Source organism: Aulonocara stuartgranti, assembly GCF_965226115.1.
Source record: "Aulonocara stuartgranti genome assembly, chromosome: 17".
Classification (NCBI taxonomy): domain Eukaryota; kingdom Metazoa; phylum Chordata; class Actinopteri; order Cichliformes; family Cichlidae; genus Aulonocara; species Aulonocara stuartgranti.
In genome coordinates, this window is record NC_138953.1 from 31,080,001 (window position 1) to 31,098,349 (window position 18,349).

Sequence of the window (18,349 nt, forward strand, 5' to 3'; positions counted from 1 at the left end):
TGGAAATTCTCAGTGCATCAAATTCTCACATGGAGGCAACAGCTGGGAGAATTACATGGTTTAATCCAGGAGTTGTGTCACAACCATCTTTGCACATATTTCAGGATGTGAGTGGAGCAGTTGAGCTCTTTTTGGCAAAGCTGGGACCACCAACTCTAAGGAGGCAAAGAAATCATTTCAGAGAGCCGGTTGACCCAGAGTACTTGTTAGCTGTGTGTCTAGGTGAGTCTGAATATTATTTTTAACGCATGAAATAGTTGCACAGATTTTAAGCATCCAGTGTGTAAAGGCCTTAAGAGTTCAATCTTTCCACTACCAATGCAATCAGTGTGGATGAATCCAGATTTTCAGTTTCTTCCTTTTCTGATACCGACTTCATTTTTTTCACAGTGCATTTTTTGAGGATGAATTTTCTGCAAAAAGCACATCGTTAGCAGAACACGACAAGTTCTGCTTCAAAATATTTAGTTTAACATTTTTTTTTCGCATCGTCTCACTGCATAAAGACCTTGATTACCATTGCCAAAAAACGTTTTGTGCATATTTCTACAACGCCGGTATCCTCTGACAGAACGGTAGCACTTCACACCGTGGAACCAGAATGCATTGTGAGCACTTAGTTTGTGCATCTCACAAATTGTAAAACTACAAAAAAGCCCATTTAGTTCCTAGTTTAATTAAAAAAGGTAATATTTCCTATATTCATTATATGTAAAATTGATTATTTCAAGCTCTTTTTCTTTTTAATTTTAATATTTGGATCTTAGATCATAAAAATCCAAACTCCACTATCTTGCATTTATAATATTTCCTGAGCTCAATCAAAAAAAATTAGAGTGGCAGTTCCCCACAGAGCTTTTGTCGTCATGTATACCAAACTCCCAGCATTGCGCTGCAAGCCTCAGCAGAAACGTGACCATGAAGAACCTGGAAGCCACAGTAGTTCAAGATCAACTTCTAGACACACTGGACATCAAACACCTTGGATTCTGTCCCTCTCCACTCTTTCTCGAGTCTGACTTTGGACCACTGAGAAGCAGTTCTTTTTCTCTGTAGCCCAGGTATGCTTCTGATGTCTCTAGTTCAGGAGTGGCTTGATATTAGGAATGCAACGCCTGTAGTCCCTTTCTTGAAGACATCTGTGTCGGTGGTTCTTGATCCACTGACACCAGCCTGACTCCACTCCTTCTGAAGCTTCCTCAAGTCCTTTCCTACCACACTGTTCTCTGCCACTCACATTTTCATTAATATGTTCCAATACAGCACTCTGCAAACAGCCAGCCTTTTCAGCAATGACCTTCTGTGGCTTATCCTCCTGGTGGAGGGTGTCGACAATAGTCATCTGGACAACTGTCAAGTCAGCAGACTGATTATGGTTGACTGAGAAATACATGGTATTGATACTGTTTGAGAAATAATTTACTCAATTTTAAAAAACGTAAATATTCTAATAATGTGTGTTTCAGATTTCAATGATCTGTAAATTGTAATTGTAATGAAAACATAAAAAGGCTTGAAATTATCTGTAACGAATTTGGAATATATGGATGTTATATAGAAATCTTAAAAAACATTTAAAAAAAAATAAATGAAGACATGCTTGGTGTGACAGAAGAGGATCCAAGAGATAGGATGAAATGGAGGGTGATCACCCCTAAAGGGTGCAGCCAGAAGAAGAAGAAGAAGAAGGTTCTAGATGGTCACTTACCATGCTCACAGTGCAGCTACCCAACTATTTAAAATGTTAATGGTTAATAGGAAACCCCTGATTTGGCATTCTTAGTGATACCTTGGCTGGATGAAACTGTCAGTATGAAGTCGTAGTGTTAAAGCTTTCAGTGTAAATGACTGGAGCAAGTGGCTATTTTCTAAGCCTTATTTCTACTCTTTGTACCCCCTTTATATGTGCATTTTTTCCCTCTTGTTCTTTTCTGCTCACGTATTGGCATCACTGTGAAGCAGTGTTGCCAGAGCTTCCAAACACAGCAGGAAATCTCTGTCTCTTCCTCGAGCGTGCTCTCAGGGGGATTGGTGAGACATTCTCTTATTTGTACGGGTTTATCTGTGTATGTAGCCACTCGTGTATTTATGTGGGTTTCTGCATGCGTGTGTGTTATATGCGCAGAAATGTCAAAACAAATGCCAACATCTTCCACCTTTGTGTCTCCAATCAATTCATCCTGACCAGAATTCTTTTAAGACAAAAAAGGATTGGATGAAGGCAAGGAAGGGAGGAAAAAAGGAAAGGAAGGAAGAGGCAAGAGGAAGACAGCGGGGGAAGATAGAGCTGTGTGGAGGAAGAAAAAAAGGGGGGCGTATAAGGAGCGGGATTAAAATGTGGGGAAGAGATAGTAATGAGAGATGGTAGGAAAGGAGAGGAGGTGGGGGAGAAGTGAAAAGGAGGTGAAAAGTGTCACATACACACATGCATGAGATTAGAGGAGGGGAGGGGGGAGAGGTCACAGAGGTAGAGTAGCTCTGTATGTGGTGACAGGACAGTGTTGCCACACAAGTCAATAGGCCTGTCTGCACTGTCTTGTCTGCATGCATTTGTGGCAGTGGTCTCTTAGCTTTAATTGAAGTCCTGTGTCAGCACCATAGTAACATAGCCTATGGGATGTTCAGTCAATGTGGTGTGACATACTTTCATCTCTCTAACACATCAGACATCTGCGTTTTTTTTTTCTTTCTTTCACGGCTCATGTTTTTTTTTTTTGTGTGTTTTCCTTCCTTCTTCTGAAAAAAAGGAAGGATGGAAGAAGATGCCCATGAAACCCTAGTGTGTTTTGCTTTTTGATTAAAATTACCCTCTTGTTCCTTTTCAAATACGCATTTAATTGCAAAGAAGTGTCCTCCCTGTTTCATTTTGTTTCCAGCTAAACTTTTAACACATGAGGGAGATGCAGATGAATGAAGTGATGTGACACCTTTCACTCTAGCACCAATCCAAATAGACAAATTATAGTTATTGATTGATCCACATCAGCTTTGTTTGAGATATTTCTCTTTTGTTTCTTTTTGACATCTAATGCTGTTCTCAAACACACACTGTAGCCCTGAGTTTAACAGAGTTGCGGACAATGGCTAAAGTTTCTGGAATTCTCAAAACACTGTCCAGGGTTCATGTGTAACAATAGACGTAGAAGTAGAAAAAGATGTTCAAATCTAAGAATGATGAGCTTGTAGTAATATAAATCTGTTTTAATTCAGGAAAGAAAATCCAAATATTGCTTAGGTCACTGTTACACAGGCCTACAGACTGGTTGGTGTCCACTTGGCAACCACTGGTATAGGAAAAAATTTGTATTCCCCAAATGATTGCAAGTGGTTGCTGGACAAAAGTGTGATATTGATTGCTAAAGCCCCAGTCATGGAAAGCTGGTGAGTCAGGGAAATATTGGCAAGTGGCTGTGATTTCTTGGTTGTTAGCAGGTTGTCACAGTCACTTATAGTTTGTATAAGACTTCTCTGCAAAAACTCTGCAACTAGTCGCTGACTGCTAATGAAACGTTTAGAGTGGGACGTGCAGATGGGGTGACCACAGCAATTTTCTGGTGACATATACAATCACAAAAAGCTTTTGGTGCTGCACCTTTTTTGTGTCTGATTTTACCCAGCAACCGCTCACCAACCCCTCAAGGAATACACATTTTTCCTTAGTGACCAGAGGTTGCCAGGGGGTTTCCAGCCTGTCTGACTAGCTTTCTACTTCTGCTGAGAGGATTATGGGAATTAAACCAGTGTGGAGGTTACAGAGCTGCACTTTTGTGCAGTCCCTGAACAAGCCAGCAGTGCATTGCCTCTACACAATGACGCTATGCGTAGGTTGAATACTAACTGGCTGAACATCTCGCTTGAACTGGAATGCTAACTACTACAGCAGAAAGAGAAAGAAGCACAAAAGACAACAAAGACTGTAGTTTTAATTTTAAGTCTGAAAAGTGAAGCCACTTTTTTTAAGCATTTTAAACCGCTATCCTTTGTAATGACCATAGAAGCCCTATCGAAGCCTTGCTGTACAAACTAAACATTTTCCTGACTGGTGACTTTATGGGCATTTTATGATGCTAGCACAACGACCCAGGAAACAGATCAACACTGCAATCCAAATGAAGGAAAGAAGAGAAGAAACATGCAAATTTCCTCTTTGCCTGCCTTGCCTGCATTCACCTGTTTTTTGTTTGCTTTTTTACCCTGTTTTTTTGCATGTATGTTCAAAATCTTTGTTCAGCTAACCAAAAGGTACAAGTACTCGATATGTTACGTTGTTTTGAGTCATGCCTTCTCACTCTGCCTTGTTTCTTGTTTGTCAAGAGTGCGTTTTCAGAACACAGGGGATTAAACATTGATAGATTTCCTTCAGTGGGACACTTTCCTGTTGATGGAACTCATAAAATACACACAAGGACACAAATAAAGAAGAAACAGGTAAAAGGATTTCTCCTGCTTGTAGACAATAAAGAAGCAGTTGGTCACATGTGATGTGTATTCATGTGTGCATCAAACTGGTCTATTTGTCAGGAGAAACTCTGGGGAGATCTTTTCTGAAAAAGACAAAACAAAAAAAAGAGAAGAAAGAAAGAGGTTTTTTTATGTAACATTCATTCATAGCATCCGCAGTTCATATAACATTTATACAACAGTGAAGAAGCCTAAAACATAAACTGGAATAAGAAAGAGAAGAAGAACGGGCACTGGCTTTCCTTCCATCATAACACCCTTCCATCTTATCTCCTGCTTTCCCTTCACTTTCTCTTCAGCATTTTCTTTGCTCTCCTTTTCCTTTCTTCCTCCCTCGTCACCCTCCCTGCCATCCATCTCTCAGCTTCTCTTTCACTGTCTGACTCCCCCTCTCTTTTTCCTGCTCACCACACACACACACAGACACACACGAAGGCATGCTGACACTTAAACTAAATGCAATCACACACACCCTATTCCCTTACTCCCTCCTCTCACCACCCACACAGAATCGAGGACACACACAGGCCACAAAATACCATAGACACACTTTAGCTCACACACACTCGCTCACACACAGAGGATCCCCCACACAGAGTACTTTCAGCACTTTCTTCTTTACCATACTCAGCAAGATCAGATGTCAAGTCAACTGACAACACACACAGAGGCTGTATTTTTCTTTTCACCACGCTCTGTTTCCTCTTTCCTCTTATAGAATATATGCATTTTTAAAGCTTCCTTACACACAGACACGCACACACAATTCTGATAGCTATTTAGAGGAGTCAAAGAGTAGATGGGGCAAAGAGGCGAGAATTTAGTGTAAAGAAATATATATATATATATATTCATTGCCAAGATATAAAAGGGAAAAGAGATGGAGAACATAAACACACCATTCAGTATTCAAAAATAAAGACATGATAGCCTAACCTTTAGCTTCGCATGTAAGCAAAGAGTAGCTATTAGAGCACGCTTGCAAGACAAAAATTGACTCTGTATTCAACACACACACACTGAAAGAGACACAGAGAGAGTGAAACATGAATAAATGATTTTCATGCACTTACAAAACCACCACGAGCCGAGACGCTCTCACACATATGCGCTCAATGTGTGTTTGCATATTGGCAGCAAACGCAGTATACAATACACGCACACATGCGCATACAATTAAATTACATGCATATTTTCCTGCAGGCAGCATATATTGACACAGACCTGGACACGCATGCAGAAACACATGCTTTCTCCATGCCTTATGAGAAGTGTTTTGACGCTTTGCGCATGCACAAGGAAAGTGCAAAGACAGTATCTGTATATTCAAGGAAGCTCTAATATTCCTCCACGCAGACCAGTGGTAATGCTTTGAAATTGTCAACCATTTGTATGCATAATTAAATACTTGATTGTAATCAGATTTGGGATTGTGTAAGAATAGTCATGTGTTTTTCTTGTGCAGGTGTCCATGCAGGTAGCATGGATTTTTGTCATGGATGTTCACAGAAATGTTCTAGTTTGTTATTGCCATTGCAATACAATTCAAGCTTGAAGACCCAAACTCAAACTGTCTGCAGTTTACAAAACAAGTCTAACCTTTATACCTGCCACTGCTTTCCTATGCACTGAGAGGTTATTATTAGTGATTAGTACCATTTAGATGGTGCATTTTTTTAAAAATCTTTCCATTGTTTGTTTATAAATTTGTTCCCAACATCTCAGCTTTCATGATTAGAGTGCAATCAGTAACACAGAAAATATACGACTTTATTCTAAGCAATGAGAAATGCTAGTTAGCTTCTATTCACATTGCTGCTCTTATCCAGCAGTTAAGTGCCTTGCTCAGGGGCAGAGTGACAGTAGCTGGCGAGGGAATGGAGAGTGGTTTTCATTCGTTCGTTCGGCAGCCTTCCAGTGAAAACCACATAGCTTTCACCTTTAGGCAACCGCTGCCCCTGATATATATTTAAGTGCAGGCTGCCTTTAGCTAAACACACACACACACACACACACACATATACACTCACACTCACAGGGCAACACGGCCACACACCATGTGTACAAGCCAGATTTGGCTTCGTCCTCATGCCTGCCATACGGTTGATTCCTCCCCACTGTGCACACGCTGCAGGCCAAACACACAGCACTTGCGTGTGTGTGTGTGTGTGTGTGTGTGTGTGTGTGTGTGGTAGCAGAGACTGAGAAAAGAAAAGGGAAGCAAATCAAACTAGGAGAGAGAGAGCAGGCATATATTTTACCAGGAAGAACTATTTCAGGGGGAAAAAAATTACCTGCCTTGCACACATGACTTGTTAACATCATGTTTTTTTGTGCAGTAAAATCATCTGTGTGCTCTGTACTAGATTTTACAGGTCACATGTGTGTTATGACCTTGATGTCTTATATATTTTGAGTACTACATTAATTTTTAATAAGCATGTAATGTGATGCCTGTAATGCAGAAAACAAGGTGGCTAAATTTAAAAGCACGCCTTTTTCCTCACAAATTATGCCTCCGAGTCACAATTTGTTACTACTTTTCAAATCCTTGGAGAGGCTAAAGAAAAAGATGTGCCCAGAAGGGCACCTTTCTGTTCACCTCTAGAGGTGAGCAGAAAGGAACCAACTGCCTCACCAGCAACTCATTTTGAATGCCGGGAGGCATCTCATCAACCCATATCAATGCCTGTGTGGTCAGTTTACTTTCCCTCTGCATAAAGCAGCGTTTGATTACCAGGCTAAGCAGAGGATTGTAATAAAATGGTAGCATTTGGAAGCTGCAGGATTTCATACATACAGAGATAACATTTTTAGTGAAACAAATCCAGGAGTGGAAAACAGGATGTCCAGGAGTGGACAGGTTTGAAAATTCAGCTGGAAATTAGTGACGTGAATGCACATTGTTTCCACATCTAAGCAGCATTTTCAGACTTAAATCATACTGGCATAAATGTCACGTAGAGGAACCGCTGATGCTCCTTTACATGAAACGAGGTTGACTGTGCATAGGTGAACCACATAGGCAGACAAGCAGCTGGTGTAGTGTAAACAGCACCCAGTGCACATCCACCATGAACCCTGCTGCCAACATCTGTGTCCATTATGGACTATGTCAGCAACTTAAGCCAGCATAGTGCAAACTGAGACTAAACAGAATAACCAGGTTGTGTCTGCACCACAGGTGGGCCGCAAAAGACCATATTTAAGAGTTCTAATGCCATTTAACCATTTCATTATTGGAAAAATTACACATTCACACGTAAACAGCACCTCGTCTGTTTTTCTGCCTCACTGTGGACACGACCTCCCAATGTATTTCAATGGGAAGAAGGATTTGTGTCTACATTGTCTATGTTTTTGAGGCTTCTCTAAGGGGGGCACATTACAGCTTTGAAGAACGTGACACTGTATCCAAAACCTCTGGTCTTAGTTCTGGTGCCTACACCTAACCGAACAGCAAGAAAAAGCACAACTCACATGTAAAAGCCCTTCCAAATAAAATCCAAAACTCACTGGGTTTCAAACTGTATTGTGAGTAATAATGTGTAAAAAATCTTCACACGCATGGATACAAACTGGAGGATAAAAGTTGGTGTCCATGTAAGCAAGAAAAGGGGGAGGGGAGGAAAACAAAACAATGGATTCAATTTTGTGACTGTTTCACATAATGCGGGAATGTGTTGTGAGCAAAGACCTTGACAAGTCAGTATAAACCTTTATGAACACTTAACGTTCCACCGAGACATTTGAATGATAGCCTAATACAATAAACAGGGACATACAATAAAGCATTATTTAAAATGTATGTGGGCAAGGGCTGAAAAGCTCGAGAAAGCAAAATCAAGATGCAAACTGCAGAGGAGAATGTGAGGAAAGAAAGAATGAGGGTGGATAGACAGCAGTCTCTGTGAACCTGCATAGACAAGCTCAGTCAAGCTGCTTTGGTGAGAGAGGGAGAGAAAGCAAGGGTGTTTTGACAGCTCGGAGCCATCACAGCAGCAGAAGGCAGTCTATGCGTGTGTGTGTGGTTGTGTATGTGTGTGTTTTAGTCTCTGTGGGTGCAGGTGGTTGCGTATCTGTGCACGTACTGTACTGGTGTGTCGGTGTATGTGTATGCGTACATGCACACGAAAGACTAAAGGCAGAGACAGACAGTGACGTTTCTTCTGATTCAGAGACAAAGAGGGGGAAAAGGAAAGTGTAGCACAGAGGCTGGATGAAGGACAAATACATTTTTTTTAAAAGATCTGGGGCTGTGTCTGTGTGTGGTGTGTATCATATTGAGTATACATATTGATATGTGTCAGGAAGCCTGCAAGCAGACCAAACCCTCTCATTAGAGGGTTGTTGATGAGCAGACTCTTGCTTCACCATTTTCTCACCTTTTTGACATTATTTCCTCTCCCTTCCAGCTCCGTAGACGCAGACAGAGCAAGCATAAACTCTTTGTGAGCCTAGACCTACTTCACCTTCACACACCTCCACACAGTCACACTGGGATCTGGCCTGAACAAAAAACACTCTTCAGCAGCTGCCACTAAACGACTCAGGAGCGGCTGGAGGTGAGATGTTTTGCTCAAGGGCACCTTGTCTTGAAGTGAATGCCTTTTTCTTCTTCTTCTTGTGTTTGAAAACGGGAACCGCTGTTAAGCACCGGTGGCCCTACAGTTGCAAACCTGTGCTTTTTGCTACGATTGCAGTCGCAGTCGACTGTATTTGCATTTGCTTATTTGTATCATGATTAACTGTTTTGTCAGAGCATCAGGGTATTGTGAAAAAAAAAATACATTAAATCTGCAATGACTAATTTTGATGGCTACAACAGCAGATATGACATAAGCAACTAATGTGTATAAAGTATGTTAGCTGCTGTGGCTGCGTTTTGTTCTATTCTCTCTTAAGACGATCCCACACTGCTTCAATAATGTTGAGGTACAAGCTCTGAAGTGGCCAATCCATGACCGGTAGTGTTTAACTGTGCGTTTTTATTTTGCCAGGGAGTTGCCAGCTGTAGCCAATCAGATGCTTTCCAGATGGTGGTTCAAAAGTTGACAGTACCTTTTTGCATTCATAGTTCTGTCATTTCTAATGAGGCTTCACTGAACAGTGGATGGATCAACTGAAGGGCAAGACCTCAGGTTATGTGTCAGGTCAATGCTGGATTTTATTTCCTACATAACTTTCATATGATACTGTTAATCTACTGTGGATAGTTTTTCAGGCCTGCCACTTTTTCTTTTGTCCTCCATTTGTTCGCCTTGCTCAAATTTTAAGGACACACGCCACACCATGCTGAGATGTGCCATGTTGGTGCAAAAATACTATTTTATGCTTGTCAAATGGTTTCAAACTTATTCACAGAACTGTGTTAAGTAGCTTAACAATCAAAATCATTCCTCTGAATATAGTCAGGTACAAGGACTAGACCGAAAATGAGTGAATACATTTTGAAAGATTTTCAGAATGCCTGGAGAACTATTCTTCAATACCACCTTAAAAATGAAAAGAAAGTCTGGCTCCATGGAATCAAAATATAAAGACATAAAGGGTGACTTTTGTACTGTACTTATCAGTTAAACTGCAAAGCAAGCCCTTATAAGGTCATTAATACTTAATGCTAAATAAGATGAAATGGCACTCCTATGCTCACACGCCTAAAAAATACATAAATGAAAGCCTTAAAATATAATTAAACACTGCTGTCAAAAAAGAGGCCACAAATATAATTAATCACATTTTTTGTTAAAAATATTGATTACAGTAGCTTTACAGTTAGGGTTAGCTGTGATATGATCTAAGCTACTATTGCATATCTGCAACATACAAAACATACAGTGCTACATATGGTGTTTGAAGAAGAGTCCAACAATTTTGAGGGAATAAAAACAGGCAAAAAGATTTATCAACAGTTTGCCTCATACAGTCTCATTGTTTCTCCTTCCTGTTTGCCAGACAACCAATGCACATGAGTAAACAGGGAGAGTGAATGTTTGCTGCTTGTCAAGCAGGCACACGCACGTGCGCTCGTGTGTGTGTGCGTGTGTGTGTGTGTGTGTCAGAGAGAGAAGATGGTTGTCCTTTTAAGAGGGCCAAACGATGGAAGGATTCGGGGTTTTTGTGTGTGTGTGTGTGTGTATTAACAATGTACCCTCATGTCCCCTGTGTCAAAGCCTGGCTAAATCAAGTGAATCATGCTGTGTGTGTGTGTGTGTGTGTGTGTGTGTGTGTGTGTGTCAGGCCAGATCAATATGAACTAATCAATAGGAGAAGACAGCTAGAAGGACCTTGGGGACTGCAGATACGCACCTGGTGCACACACACATGCACGCACAGTCTCCTCTTTGTATTCCACGCTCAGTTTCTCTATTTATCTTCTCGCTCCCCTTCCCATATCTCTTTCTCACTCTTACATTAGTCTCTTTTTAGAATATCTATTTTCTCTTTCGCGTAGTTCGAGCTCTAATCATGTATACACCTGTATGTCGCTGCCTAATTTACTCTTTGTCCGGTAACAAACCTGGTAAGGCGGGTTTCTTTAAGTTTGATCATATCAGTTGAACCATATCAATTCATATGTTTCAACTGATATTTCAAAAGATATATATTATAAATCTGCCATCACTCACCTGCTGCCATGCATCTCAATCCATGCTTTATTGCAACGAGCTGCAATTATTCTGATCAAAATGTTTGTAATAAATTGCTATTATTTGGGGAAGAATTACACCCTTTGTCAGAGTGTCAGAATATTCATTTCCTCTGACGGTGTAACAGGGCAGCCCTTAGTGGCTGGAAACACAGTGAGACAGACCAAGGCAAGTGTAGTGGAACAAAGTATTTATTTGCTATATGGCTCTCCTTAAAACCATCAACTTGTCGAGCTTCTTCACAGCACAAAAATCCATCCTCTAATGACAACTGGCAGCCTTAAATATGTTCAGCTGTCACAGACTAAACCATTATTCCACTCTCAGGTAAATTCTTAAATCCCTACCTTCCACCACAGTATACAATATATCAATAAGAATAAATAAATACATAAATACATTTCACATTTACATATTAATAAATATTTCACACTTAATGTTACACCAAACCCAATATTATAAAAACCCAGAAACCCAAGCACAGCAAGATTCACCACACTCTCTTTACCAATGGACTCTCCCGGAACCTTTAAATGGTGTCTGGACCCCCGGGGAAACATTTGCCCAAACACCTTGAAGAGGACACAGGCAAGAAAGGTGAGTAATCATTAACTTACAAACACTTATTTGCACCACTTTTATCCCTAGATTTCACACACACATTTGCATTAGTTTTCCTTATTGGTAAACCTTAATCACAATCTCAATCACCATTCTTCTCTCCTGACAGACAACCACCACATTCCTTGATGAGGAGCAGCTGTGCAGGATCTGAAACAAGGCTACCAACTGATTTTAAAATTCCCAATAAATAGTCAATAAATATTTAAACTTCTTGTGTGCAAATCCATGCTTAAAGTGCAATGCTCATAAATTGCTTGATAAGGTGCTTTTAATAAAGTGAAAGGTGTGCTCTAAAGTGCTATACATATAATATAATATAAATGCAGTAAGGGAGTCCTCTTCCTTACAGACGGGTTTTAGGTTTTGTCCAGCCTGGTCTTGAATTTTGGTATCTATGGTACCAGTATTGATTTAAATTCTCAACACTGACCACATGTGGTACTTTTCTGAAAAAAGAAATAAGAGAAACTATCCATCTTCTTCTGCTTAGCCAACTCAGGGTCACAATTTGAGACTATACCAGCTGTCATATGGCAAGAGGAGGGGTATATCCTGGAGAGGTTGCCAATCTATGGCAACCATTCGTGCTCACATTCACACCTACGGCCAATTTAGAATCACCAATTAACCTAATATTGCATGCATGTCTTTGGACTGTGGGTGTATGCACGCAAACTCCGAACAGAAACGCCCCAGCTAGTTCATGGAGTCAAACCCTGTGAGGCGATGGTGCTAACCACCAAAGAAAAACTAATATAAATATTATTATGCAAATAGAAATATATTCCATTTAAATAGACATTACTCAAACGTATTGTCAGAACTATTAAAAAATGGATGTCTTGAAAAACTTGGAAAAGAGTGACGTTCGTTCAGCTGTTTTTCAAAATAAAACATTCCAAGGACATAAATTATTTAAATAGCATTTTGTAATATTTAAAGCCTTACAGCTTTTTTTTTTTTTTTCCCCCACACAAAAAACCCAAAGGTCTAGCAATAAGGCTGGACAAGTGCAAACAGTCGGAAAGATTTCCAGTGTGAATCTCTTTTCCTCCCATAGGACTTCTTACAGATCCACACACGCACGCCTACACATAGAAACCAATCAAAACCCCCATATTTCTTATAAAGTGTGAATCAAGCGTTTACCAAATCCTCAGTTGACAGGCTGCTTATCAGCAGGGACATTACAGCTCTGGTGGACTCACTCTGGTGAGTCTGAGGCACTTTGAGTTAAATTCGCTCAGCATGCAAATTGGGAAACTATAATTCAAGGGAGATAAGAGCACTCCTCTGTCTCAATAATGCCTTTATATACTGAATATTAAATAACAGTTTGATGGAGATTTTCTTATGGTTTAAATGTCCACTTCCAGGGTTAATTGAAATGAACAGGGATAGACCAGTACTCTGAACCAGTTTACACCTTCGCAGGCTAATTTTTAAGAATTCCCTTGTGATTGGATCACTTCAGGGTCCCTTTTGCTTTTGATCATCCTGGTCTTTTTCTGTATCTTACTATTCACTATCCCCGCCTTTTTGTTTAACAACAGCATTCACTTGAGCTTTCCCCTCTGTGCACAACCAGATAACCCATGGTAAGAGCTTCCTGAAGGCTTGGCTTACCTTAGTCTTCACGTGCACCTATAAATGTGTTATAAGGCTGTGATGGCTTTGGAGGAACAACAGTGTCACAGAGTTCTTGCAAAGCTTGAAGAGTTTGGAATTGCTTTTCTTAGTGTGCATCATGCTCCCAAAGATGCAAACACGATTGCTGTGAAGGTGGGGAGTGGGAGCACAGTCCGGTCACTGTGGGTGTTCAGCTCCAGAGTAGCAAAACATACCCAGATTTTAGCATTCAGTCTGGGTTCAATAAACTGCTGTATTATTATCTCTCCTAACCCATCTGTTACTGGCTTTATTCCCGAAATAAACATGGATTTATCAGTCAGTCGCACTGTTTCTTTCCCCCAGTCAGTTGCTGTGAAATGCTGGTCTGAGCCCACCCCAAGCATTTGTCTTGTGTCCTCTTCAGAAAAGCGGTTTAGAGACTGCTGCTCATCCTCTGAGACCGCTGCTAGACGGGCTTCTTTTTGACAGGACTTTTGCACATAGCTTGCATTCTTTATTTAGTGGATTCTGTATATTTGATGCAGCTGTTTTTCTATCGCTCAGCGAACAAGGTTTGATGTATTGATCTTCCGAAGATGTGACTTGTGTGTGTATGTGTGTGTGCCTAATCATATAGTGGAACCAGTTTGTGTAAAGGGTTTTAGAGCGTCCTAACCTTGCCCTTTAGAAACCTTCAGTGTAGGTGAGCCAGCACCTCTTAAAACAAATACGCTTAATTCCCTTCTCAGTGAGAGCTAGTCAATCCCAACATTGCTGACTTCACTTTCACAAGAGCATTAACAGTCCATGCATACACCTGAGTCCAGCCCGTATCACAGTGTGCTGCATTAAAGGGCTACTGCATGTATTTTGTATTTTTTTAAACTTCCTTTATAGAAGGAAAGCTCGTGATTACTATTCTAATACCAGTCACCTCTGACTGGAGTTGTAGGTTTTTATCAAGACCACTAATGCCAAAGAAAGCTGGTCTCCACACCTCTGATGTTAAAGTCTGAGGAGATTTGTTGTGTTTTTATTTTTCAGCCTTGAATTTTCGTAGCTATTGCATCAATATAGATTTTTGGATCTCAACATGTTTGCGCTCTCTGGTGAAAAACTGCCCATACTCCAAGAAACTTGCCTGAATCTTTTTTTTTCTCTCTTTCTTTTTCATAGCTATTGCACCTCTGCAGTTAGAACTGGCTTTTAAAACATAACGCATAACTTTTAGGGACATTTAAAGTGTCTAATATATGCATTTTAAGGTTAAAGCTCACCATTTTCTGCCATGCCGTTTCTACATTGTTAAATACATGTTTCACTGTCTGCAGTAACGCAGGTATCTGTGATGGCATCACTTTCAGCATCTTCCTCCTGCCCTCTGTTGCCCTCTAAAGACTCCCACCCCCCAAAAAACATCTCTGAAAAGTCATTTTAATGGAGGGAAATCTGCTCCATTGCGCAGTGCTCCCTGTCAAACACGTGTTCAACCCCATCGACTGCTGCTGCAGTTCTCTGTCTCCCTTTCTGCCCGCTTCCCGCGTTTGAGAAAAGCATGACAAATTTTTGTTAACAAAATAAAGAGAAAGAAAAAGTTTTCACTTTATTGATGCTTGAATGACAAGTTCAACTGACAGGAAGGTACGGAGAGCTGGCAGAGAGGAACACACACACAAAGCGAGTGTCTACGCACATGCATTATGCACGCGGGCCTTCAATCATACGTATGCGGGAAGACAAGCACACACAAGCACACCACACCACCCACGCTCCCAACACACTGTCTCACCTGACAAATTAGAATGAGTGCGAGCCTGTTGGTTTTTGACTTTGCAGGTATCTGTCACATTTCTGTCAGAGCTTCACGTGGTTTCACATCAAGACAAAGAAAGGCTCTCTCTCGCTCTCTCCCTCTTTCTCTTCCTCTCTCCGTCCTTCGCCTCCTTCCTGCCGTTCTCCGTGTGGAGCAGAAATAGGGAGCAGAAGTCAGCATCACATGCTGCATAATTCTCAGTCTTCCGATTGTAATTGCCAAGGCTTTCATAAAACATTCAGCGACGACGTCCATGTTTTGATTTTGAATAAAGCAACATCTTATGTTTAAAATGAAAGATTTAGTGTGTTGTTTTCCTTATCCAATCTGTCGGAAAACAGCACAGAATGGCTTGTCTGGCAAATGTAACGACGCTGATCATTTTCTTAACATAGCTCTTGCTTAAATATCTTTATAAAAACTCTATACTATATAGCCATAATGGTGATGACGGACTGAAAATTCAAAGAGCCCACAGCGGTATATGACCTGATAACAGCATGTGGGAGATTAATAAAAAGTTGAACACCCAGAGGATCTAAGATTGAAGAGTGATTTATTGCTTTAGTCACTGTGAAATGATTATCAAATATGCAAAAAGTCCTCTTTTATTTTAATCATATGTTGAATATGTCCGGGTTTTGACAGCTGGGGAGCCAATAACACGCCATCTTGGGTGTCACTGAGTGCTTGCATAACTTGAACTGATTCTTTACGCCACACTACCAGAATATGGCAATGTAGCTCTTTTGTTTAGTCACCCAATTTGTGCACAGTGAAATATCTCAAATGCAACAAGTGTGCAGTGGCATAAAACAGTGGAAGCACTTATTGTCCCAAGAGGATTCACTACAAAGTAGCAGTGTGTTACAGTACTGTGCAGAAGTTTTGAGTTACATTTCATTTCTTTATATTTTGCAAGAAAATTTGGAAAGTAAGTGCACAGATTTATTGAAGCATGTGTGAACATACCCAGAAGTACAATATAGAAGGCGAAAACAGAGTTTGTACAACCCTAATGAGCTTGAAGGTCAATGTTTGCGATTGTTTGACCACCTTTATTCTCCAACACACCCTAAACCCTCTTAGACAAACTTTGACCTTTCGTTAAATAGTCTTCAGGAATAATTCTTCAGGTTTCTCAAAGGACATTCAAAGCTCTTCTTTGGATGTTGGCTGCCCTCTGTTTTGTTGTGTCTCAAGATGATCCCACACTGCTTCAGTAATGTTGAGGTCCAGCTACGGGAGGACAATTGATTACTAATTATTTTCTTTTTTTCACACATTTGGGATCATTGCTTTCTGAAAGATGAAGCTGTTATCAATCCAGATGGTATTGGAACATCAAAATTTGATGTTTTTTCTGCATCCATAATTCTGTCAATTCTGACGACATCGCTGCACTCACTGTTGTACCTTTCTCCTGACCTCCGTGCATATTGTGATAATTTGAGGTGAAATGTTCAGATTTAGATTCTACCTCTTGTCCCTGAAAAGTATTCTTCTTAATAAAACTTAATAAGTTTTGCCTAATAATAAATACTAAGATTTTTATCAGTGAGTTTCTCCAGTTTGTTTGTTTTCCTCAAAGGAATAATGGGATCCTGTCTGGTGATCCCACTATTTTACCTTTAGCACCTCTAGGAAATTATACCTTAATCAGCTGATTGGCTCGTAATAAAAGCAGACATTTGCTGCAGTCGAAAACCAAATTAAAAAAAAAAAGTAAAAACTAAGATGAAGACATGAAAATGTTAGATGTGTGTCTTTAGAGCAGTTAGAACCACAGACTCGCCTCTGTCTAGCAGGCAAAAATAATCAAATTCATTTGTTAGGAAGGTTTTTCACTAATTCATCAGTTACAGGTTGGATAATGTCAGTGTTCCTTCTTTTCCTGTAAAAGTTAGATTTTCAGAAGTGGGAAAAAACTCTTTTGACTTATCCCTAACGTCTTACCTTTGTAGAAAAGCAGCTCATTCCTTTGATAGGAATGTGCAGCAGAGGTGTGTGTGTGTGCCTCGTGTGCAACTGAAAATAATTAGCTGGTCTACTGGGCAAAAAAAGCACAACTGTTTTTTTATTTTATTCTTTTACATAGGTCATTTTAATATGTGTGTGCACACGTGTGTGTTGCGCCAGATATTGTTGGAGCGTGTGTGTTTGTGTGCGCACAGACGGTATTTTAACATGGCTAGCCGACTTCTTGCAGCCCACAGTTAAACAGTGACTCACAGATTCCTCTCTCCCTCTCATTCTCTTTCTCACCAACCTCAACTTTTTCTCATCTGTTTCTTTCCCCGTTCCCCTCCTCAATTTTTACCACTTCTCTACTTTTCTATCTTCCTCTCTCTGCTTTACTGCCTTGCTGCTGTTCCTATCTACAGGTTGGGTGCTGACTACAGCAGACTGTCGGACAGAGGTGCTTTTTCTTCCGCTTCTCTGCCTCTTCCCTGACTATGCCAGCTTTAAAACCAGTAAGTTACAGTAAAACCACACCATCCCCCCTCTGCTCTTTTAATGCTATTTTTGACCAACACTGGTTCTGAAAAGTGTGTACAGTATGTGCATGGATGCCTAAATCAGAAGCAGCAGTACATGTTCTTGACTGGAGCTGCTGGTTTAAAAAAAACGTTTCCTGAAGCACATAGACACACTGAGCCCCCGAGGGCCCCGGGGACAGCTCTACAGCAGACGGTAGAGCAGTCCACTGTACCTCAGCAACACCTCAACACCAGGTGCCACAAAGAGGAGGAAGGAGGCAGGGATGATGGGGAAAGAAATGGGAATAGTAAGGGGGGGGGCTGAAGAATGAGAAAGATAAGAAAGGAGCACTAAAGGAAAAAGAGAAATAAAGTTGGTGGTGAAAAGAGAATGACAAAGGTAAGATAAGAATGGGAAGTAGAGAGGTGAGAAGACAGGAAGGAAATAAGGCTTCAAAATAAGTTGACAAGAAGAATAAGAAAAAAAGGCGAGGATGAAAGCTGACCAGCAGACAGGCAGAGATCTAAAAACAGGCCAGAAAGACAGACAGACAACACAGCAGACGGGAGAGACAGAAGCTGTTGCAGCCAAAGGCATGTGGGGGAGGGCAGTAGCACTCCGCTGCTAATATCCCTGCTGCTTTGTTGTGAAAAACCCCAGTTCGCCTTTTAATGGCGAACTATTCCTTTAATGATAGCAGTAAAACACT

At 40.6% G+C, this 18,349-nt stretch overlaps 1 protein-coding gene across 5 annotated transcripts in view; it reads left to right on the forward strand.

Moving 5' to 3' along the window:
* The window catches only part of wnt5b (wingless-type MMTV integration site family, member 5b), an 88,260-nt gene that overhangs the window by 26,203 nt on the left and 43,708 nt on the right, over positions 1 to 18,349 (forward strand). For 2 of the 5 annotated variants that reach the window (XM_082511328.1, XM_082511326.1), the window contains exons 2-3: positions 8,885 to 9,026; positions 17,544 to 17,633. The exons of 2 other annotated variants lie outside the window; for them this stretch is intronic. In XM_082511328.1, coding sequence (XP_082367454.1) covers positions 17,616 to 17,633 — 18 coding nt within the window. In that variant the 5' untranslated portion in view covers positions 8,885 to 9,026; positions 17,544 to 17,615. The remainder of the gene's footprint in view (positions 1 to 8,884; positions 9,027 to 17,543; positions 17,634 to 18,349) is intronic. One more of the 5 variants, XM_082511327.1, reaches the window with a different exon arrangement.